This window comes from Lytechinus variegatus, chromosome 19 (genome assembly GCF_018143015.1).
Source record: "Lytechinus variegatus isolate NC3 chromosome 19, Lvar_3.0, whole genome shotgun sequence".
NCBI classification, from domain to species: domain Eukaryota; kingdom Metazoa; phylum Echinodermata; class Echinoidea; order Temnopleuroida; family Toxopneustidae; genus Lytechinus; species Lytechinus variegatus.
Genome location: NC_054758.1, coordinates 3,257,041 through 3,265,550, shown reverse-complemented (window position 1 = coordinate 3,265,550; position 8,510 = coordinate 3,257,041). Strand labels below are relative to the sequence as shown.

At 42.6% G+C, this 8,510-nt stretch overlaps 1 protein-coding gene across 1 annotated transcript; it reads left to right on the top strand.

Annotated features, from left to right (window-relative positions):
* The first annotated feature begins 1,065 nt into the window (after positions 1–1,065).
* LOC121406077 lies at positions 1,066–6,585 on the top strand. Its single transcript, XM_041597087.1, has 2 exons — positions 1,066–1,485; positions 6,077–6,585. Exons 1-2 carry the CDS (start codon positions 1,323–1,325, stop codon positions 6,211–6,213), a joined length of 300 nt encoding a protein of 99 aa, XP_041453021.1. The 5' UTR covers positions 1,066–1,322; the 3' UTR covers positions 6,214–6,585.
* The last annotated feature ends 1,925 nt before the right edge of the window (positions 6,586–8,510 follow it).

The window sequence follows — 8,510 nt, the reverse complement described above, 5'->3', positions numbered from 1 at the left end:
TCAAATAATCTATTATATATACACTTTTCTAAGATCTTAGAAAAAATTGGCAAGACTGATATGGGTCTGTAATTTGAAACATTTTCACTTGGACCATTTTTATATACAGGAACAACACGAGCAATCTTTAATTCATCTGGAAATATACCGAGATCTAAACATTGATTGAATATTGCACAAAGGGGTTGACATAAAATATGTATTGATTTTTTTATAACCTTTATACTTATATCATCATCATACCAGGACTGCAATCACTTTTTATGTTAGACACAATATCAATTATCTCAGTACAAGTGATTGGTTTGAAAAACAAGTCCTTGGATTTCTATCCAAATATCTACAAAAATTCAAATTTAAATTATTATCCCGATCAACGGGAAAAATCATTTCAGTTACAATATTGATAAAAAATTCATTGAATACATTACAAATATCAGAGGTATCATATAATACTTGATTATTACATTTCAAAAAATCAATATTGCACTTTTTATTTGCACGACCCATTGCACAATTAACAGTATTCCAATTTTTTTTCATATTTCCTTTGGAATTTGCAAAACTTTCCAAGAAATAATGTTTTTTAGCTTCTTTAATTATATTACTGACTTTATTTCTACATTTTCTGTACACTTCTTTTCGAAATGGTGATGGATTTTTTAGATAATGGATTTTAAAGACGGCTTGACGATTTAAAATGATTTATTAGCGGGCTAGCAAAATACACATTTTAGTTTGTTTTGATTTTGAAAGGGGGCGTGGTTGCCCGAGAAAGGGCTCGTGACCCGACCCGTAAAGGGCGGGGCAGCGCTTTTTGGCGCCCGCGCCAAAGAATTTGGGCACAATGCCAGACATTTGCCGCGGTTGAGCTATGCGCGGATAAAAGTGCGGGGAATGCTTCATTTTCGTTTTGGCTTTCAATGAAGAGAGATGACGGTGCATGTGTAAAGCGTGCTTACAAAATTTTTTGAAAATTTTCTTTCGGCCATTGGCAACTAGGCCTAGTGGCAGATATTTCGACATTTGTCTAGCTACCACTATACATATCACATAAGATCATACTTTTATTGGATTATACAGACGCTGATTTCAGTTTTTTACTGTCTTCAGACTTCAGCCTCAGGAATTGTTGCCGTAGAACTAAGACTAAGTTAGCTGTGCCGATTTGTGGACCTAAAAGATTCAGTTTGCAACTTCAGGATTGAATTTTTTCTTGGCGGTTCGCTTGATTGAACTTTGGAGGTGATTGCATCCAGGATTCATTGGACTTGGGCTGAGTGACGGAGCTTCGAGTCTAACTCTAGTTTCGCGAGTTGATCATGCCAAAGGTTAAGGCCAAGAAAATAACGACCGCAGGTGCGAGGAAGGGAGATGACACACCGAAGAGGAGGCCGGGTCGGCCGAGAGGTCCACGGGCGACGTCAACCCCCGCAAGTGTGGATCTGGGGCTGGGAGGCGGCAACAACGGGCCAGGAAGGAGCGGTGAGTTAAATCCCTCTCAGTCTCAAGTTGTCGATGTTGATGAAAAAAGTGGTAGGCCTAGGTCTAAAGTTGGTGATAAAATGGCAGAGCTAGATCTAGATCTAGTGGGGCGGGAAGGCCAGGCGCCCGTGGGCAGATCTATTGCTTGGCATGAGATAGTAGCTCAGGAGTCGGATACCGGTAGCTCGGGGCAGGCTCAGCCAGCAGTTTCAGTGCCGGCGCGGTCGGCAGGGGTAGCCGAAGATCTAGGCCTAGATCTAGTGGAGGTCGGTGTTGAGAGATCTGAGCCCCAGGCGCCTAGGCTTTCTGCCGTGTTGGGGGCACCGGAACCATTTATTAGCGCATGCGACCCACTAGGTGTGGAAGTGGCTATCTCACTGAAGGAAAAAATTTGGGCAAGTGAATATATAGATTTGGGAGTGCTCCTTAAGCATAATAATGCACGTGATGAGTTTGGGGCCTTGAGTGTAGGTGACACCACTTTGAGTTTGTGTCAATCGGGATCTGGTCTTGGTTTGCAACTTCAACCTCAATCAAAGGCTAAGAAAATCATGTCGGTAGAGCAGTGGACTTCGGTGTTTCTAGTATTTGCCTCAATTTACGCTGAGAAGCACATTGAAAGGAGCAGGGAGCTCATGAAATATATGGATTTGATAAGGCATGCAGCCCGTGCGTTTGCAGGTTATGGCTGGCGTGACTATGACACTCAGTTTAGGAGCAAGCAGGCGCGTTTACCCGGGCGATCCTGGGCGAGCGTCGACGCCGAGTTGTGGTTGATGCTGGTGGCCTCTAATGGTCCGCGGCAGCGCCACAATTTACCCCATGCCCCTCGCCATCAGTTCTACAGAGGGGAGTACGGCGCGAGAAAATCTTTTCCCTTCGGAGGAAAGGGACCCGGAGCCAATGGCACACCCAGCCGAGGCGTGTGCTTTGCCTTTAATAGAGGCAAGTGCATGCGAGGCAAAGCTTGCATCTATGAGCACAAGTGTTCCCGCTGCCAGGCGACAGGTCATGGGGCTAAGCAGTGTAGCCAAGGGCGGGCCGGTTCCAGTCCCGCTGGCAGTAAATAGGTCTACGGCTAGTGCGGTGTCGTCTATTGCTCCGACCCCTATTAAGTTAGCACGTTTGGTGCCCATGTTAGCTACTTATCCTAATCAGGAGCATGCTCAGTGCTTGTATAATGGTTTTAAGTTTGGTTTTTCATTACATTTTGAAGGGGACAGGGTCCCATTGGTTGTTAAAAACCTGAAATCAGCATTCGAACACATGGATACGTTGAAAAAGAAATTGAGGGATGAAATAGACTTAGGTAGGATAGTTGGGCCTTTTGTTGTTCCTCCCTTCGAGAATATGAGGTGTTCACCAGTGGGGTTGGTGCCCAAAAAGGCCCCAGGGGAGTTCCGTATGATTCAACATTTATCGGCACCCAGGGGAAATTCAGTTAATGATGGCATACCGGAGGGGCAGTGTACAGTAACATATTCGTCCTTTGATTCGGCGGTAGATATTGTGACGCAATTGGGGCGGGGTGCCCTTATGGGAAAGACTGACATTAAGTCAGCTTTCAGGCTCTTGCCTGTTCACCCAAAAGATTTTGAGTTGCTTGGGATGTATATAGATGGTCGTTACTATTTTGATCGTTGTTTGCCGATGGGCTGCGCAGTTTCTTGTTCCACTTTTGAATGTTTTAGTACTTTTTTAGAGTTTTGCGCGAGAAAAGTTGCGAAGTCGCAAAATATTGTCCATTATTTGGATGATTTCTTTTTTGCAGGCGGCCCTGCCTCGGAGGATTGCAGGCGGGCAATGCATTGTTTTGAAGCAATTTGCGAACGATTTGGGGTGCCCATAGCGCGAGAAAAAACGGAAGGCCCGACCACACAGTTGTCATATCTTGGGCTGGTAATAGATAGCGTTTCTCAGCAGGTTCGGGTACCGGAGGACAAAATTGAGAAATTAGTAGGGAAATTAAATTGGGCGGTACAGAAACAAAAAATTTCCCTAAGAGACATTCAGTCGATTGTAGGTAGTCTAAACTTTGTATGTAAGGCAATTGCTCCAGGGCGAGCATTCATGAGACGGCTCATTGACTTAACTAAGAGCGTTAAGCGTCCTTTTCACATGGTTAGGTTGACGAGAGGGGCTAAGGCTGACTTGCGGGTTTGGTTGGAGTTCTTGGCACATTTTAATGGTCAAGTTTTCTTCCGGGCTCCAGGCTGGTTTGGAAGCGAGGAAATTCAGTTTTTCACTGATGCGGCGGCTGGCATTGGTTTTGGAATTTTCTTTGGAGGCAGGTGGGCTCAATCCAGGTGGCCTGCTGATTTCCAGGCCGGTAGGAGGTCTATAGCTTTTTTAGAGCTATTCCCTATTTGGGTAGGCTTGGAGATTTGGGGCATGGAGCTAAAGGACAAGAATATATTGTTTAATTGTGATAATCAGGCCGTGGTGGCAGTACTTAACAAGCAGTCGGCGCTATGCCCTGATATTATGGTTTTGGTGAGGAAGGTGGTGATTATATGTTTAAGCAATAATATAGTGTTGAGGGCTAGGCATGTACATGGATGTGATAATGGTATAGCTGATGCACTATCTCGATTTCAGATGCCGAGGTTCCATGCGTTAGCACCGGGGGCCGCCCGGGAGGGCGTGGAGGTTCCAGTCCGTCTTTGGAAGAGCTGGCTATCGAGAGAAGTCGACTGCTGATGGCTTCTAGGGCAGCTCGAACACACACAACTTACTCTATTGCCTTGGGGGCATACGTGAAATTTTGTAAAGTGTACGGATACGACCCCCAGCTACCCCCTAATGTAGAATGGGTGGCGCAGTTCATTTCTTATTTATCCTTTATGGGATATGCAGGGTCTACTATTCAAACATACATATCTGGGTTGGCATTTTATATGAGTTCATCTGGGCTAAAGGATGTGACCAAGAGTTTTGTGATTACAAGGTTAATTGAAGGGTGTAGGCGAAGTACTTTGAGAAGAGATGCTAGGCATCCAATCACATTGTCTGTGTTAAATAGAATGCTCGCCTACTTGAGGCATGTTTGTGGTAGTCATTACGATGTTTTGATGTACTCTGCTGCTTTTTCAGTGGCATTTTATGGTTTGTTGAGAGTTAGTGAGTTGACAGTAGAGTCCAGGCATAGATGTGAGTCTATTCTGCAGCACACAGATGTTAGGGTCACTGGCGATGCACCGCATCGCAGGGTGGAATTATTCCTAAGGAAGTCAAAGACTGACCAGCGGGGAAATGGGTGCACCATTTCGATACCAGAGTTGGGGACAGTTAGCTGCCCTGTGATGGCGGTTATTCGTTATTTAGAAATCCGCCCAAAGAATGGTGGAGCCTTCTTTTGTTCATATGGTGCTCTCCCGCTAACTAGGCGTGAATTTGGAAACATGATAAAACGATGTTTGACATACGGGGATATGCCGGCGGCAATGTTTTCATCGCATTCCTTTCGTATTGGGGCGGCTACGACCGCTGCCATGGCCGGTTGCTCGGATGAGGAAATCCAACGCATGGGGCGTTGGGTTTCGAGTGCACATCGGAGATATATAAGACTCGACATGGTTAAGTAAAAAAAATAAAAAAAAAAAAAAAAAAAAAAAGAACGAAAATATATATGAAATGATGATTTTAGGTTATTTGACATTTTGACCAAAATCAGGTGTAAGTTATCTTCCAATAATGTCAAACGCGTTTACTTTACACGAGGACATGTGCTTTAATCAAAGCCGTGGCCGATGGGTTGTTGGATATTTGGGTGTATAATTCTCAATATATCTGCTTACATGGTATTGTTTTATTTTATTCAGCCCTATTCAGAAGCAGGGTGGTATGTTCAGTGCCAAGAGGCTTGTTTACAAAGGAGCCCTTGTTACAGTATACATTATACATTATACATTATGCATCATATATTATACATTATACATTATACTTTATTACATTCTTTATACAAAATGAAGAAAGAGATGGTACTATATTGATGGGAATGTGTTTATACGTTATACATTATACATTATACCTTATACATTTTACATTATACATTATACCTTATACATTTTACATTATACATTATACATTATTATAAATTGATTGGAATGTGCTCAGACATTATACATTATACATTATTATATATTGGTTGGAATGTGTTTATACATTATACATTATTACATTATACAAAAGGAAGAAAGGGATAGTACTATATTGATTGGATTGAACGTGTTTGGAACATCAGATTGATCATAACGACCCCCCCCCCCCCCCGTACATGTTGATATCAATATACATGTATCATCAAAATAACTCTGGGCTTAATACTGAAAGAGAGTAAGTGCGGGTTTAATGATATCACACAATTACGAGCATTCTGCTTTTTAGAGAGAATGTTACAACGGTATAATGACGTGTTTAATATCAATGCTTTCAGGATTAAGGGGAGGGGTCAAAAATGTGATTACATACATTGTATCTTGGAGGGGAAAACCCCGTGATGAAGGGGTGGTGAAGGGTAGCAGACCTTTCAGGGGGAAATTTTCATACTTCAAAATTCTGCCCAGCCCTCTTTTCTTGTTTTCTATTACAGGACCTGTGGTGTGGATCATAGGGGACTCGATAGTGTTTTGGGCACATCGCAGGGCGAAGAACACCGGCGAGGCTGACCTTGGACTTGGAACGTCGGTCCGCTGGTTGGGAAAAGGGGGCTACGAATTGAAGGGGTAAGCGATTGGTTAGATAAGATGGGTCGGAGTGAACCAAAGCCTTCAGTAGTAGTATTGCATGTAGGAACGAATGACATTGAGGCACTGTCCAAGAAGAAGCTGGCTAGTTTGACGTATAGACTTTTTGACGCCAATAAGGACAAATTTCAAATAGTGTGGTCGGACATTTTGGAGAGGGTTTGGTACCCCGCTGGCTGTACAGGAGATCAAGGTAAATTGGACTTAAAGAGAAGGGCGGCCAATAGGTACGCCAAGGCTATAGCTGCAAGATTTCATGGTAAAGCCATACCGCATCCATCAATATCCCATAATGACATTTCGCTGTACAGAACTGATGGCCTACATCTGGCCGATGAAGGGTTGGACAGATTTATCAGTGAGTTAAAAGTTGGTCTTTCATATCTTCGTTGAGTATGTATTTATACATTTTACCTTAGTCGCTCCGGCGTGACCGACTCCAGACCGTCCGATCCGATAGTATGAATAAGGGTTTTGGCTGGTCTGGAGCCGGTTTCACCAGTGTGTCTATGCTTTCATAATGTATCATTTGTTGTTATTTAGCTGCTCATGCATTTACGTTCAATGTATGCATGCATTAAATCATGTTGGGGTCAGTTATGGATAACCTAGATATACATTGTAATGGAGGAATGAGCAATGTTCCCTGCATGTTCCCCGGTACTCCCCCCCCCTGGTAAAAGCACTAAGGATGATAACGTTGGTGAATACTAGTAGAATGATCCTGTAATGGTTGCTAAGATTTATTGAATATCTTGGTAGATACGAGTAAAATTTTGACGTGTTTGTTGGCGGTCGATCATATATAAATAAATTATATATTCTCGTTTGGCGGTAATTTGGCAATTAGGCCACCTGAAACACGTATTTTCCAAGAATAATTGGGTATTTCTGGTCATGCCAGGGCAGGCATGTGGATTTTAATCAATTATGTTATGTTATTATGTAAGTTGCAGGTCCCCACTCGTTACCTAGGTGAGGGGGACCTATTTGTACATACAAATGTTTGAGAACGCTGTTAAACTGAAATAATTGTGTCATGCTTAAAGTTTAATCTTAGCCTGACCTGATCTTAAAGGCGGGCAGGCTGGTCTATAGTCATGGGCATTCATATATCTCTATATGCTATATTTATGTCATCTGTAATCCACCGATAGCTCATAATTAATAGCTGTGCTGGGATTCCGGTCCGGCTAGCAGGGAACCAGTGGGAAAACAGCCATGAATTTTAAACATTGAAGAACTTACGAGGGGGGCCTTCTAGCCGGGGGTTTAACCCCTCTCCGAGGAGCTTATTAAACAAGGGTATCGGTTGGTTACAGACATTATCGGTATATGTATATGTGATGATATTCATACACTGTACACAAAAAGCAGAATTGGTAAAGATGCACATTCATCTCTATTTTCATTAAAGCCACGACAAATCGCAATTCACTTGTTCTTGTTGTTTTGTTAGCCGTGAATAATGGATTTTAAAGACGGCTTGACGATTTAAAATGATTTATTAGCGGGCTAGCAAAATACACATTTTAGTTTGTTTTGATTTTGAAAGGGGGCGTGGTTGCCCGAGAAAGGGCTCGTGACCCGACCCGTAAAGGGCGGGGCAGCGCTTTTTGGCGCCCGCGCCAAAGAATTTGGGCACAATGCCAGACATTTGCCGCGGTTGAGCTATGCGCGGATAAAAGTGCGGGGAATGCTTCATTTTCGTTTTGGCTTTCAATGAAGAGAGATGACGGTGCATGTGTAAAGCGTGCTTACAAAATTCCCACCTCCTCCCCATTACCATCCTCTAGTTATAATTAAGGGGGATGTTGACATATATATCGTGGGGGGATTCTTGCATATTATGGATATGGTTGTGTATTTATTGTCCTTGTGCATTCTTAATGTTATTTTGTTTATTTAGTTTTTGTTTGCAAGGAAGAAGTCAATTCGAAATTACTATGAAGCAGGTTATGCCTCAAACGTTCATGTGAGTTGTCATAAAAATCCAAGTTATGGATGGTTATAGAAAAAAATCTGGGGATTGAAATTATAATTTTCTCAGGTCATTTGAGAAGAAATGTTTATGAATTCATAATTTCTATGTATGTTTTATTTTCCTCTACCATGAGCATTATATATGAAGAAATGTTTGATAAGATTGCATAGGCTTCATTTCAGATAAAGTTATTTCTCGGGTCTGCATCGGACTCCTTAGGAATTAGACGGAAGTATTGTCCCAATTTTTAGGCTTCTTCAAGTTCAGCCGAATGTTCAGGTCTTTAGGCGTAGTAT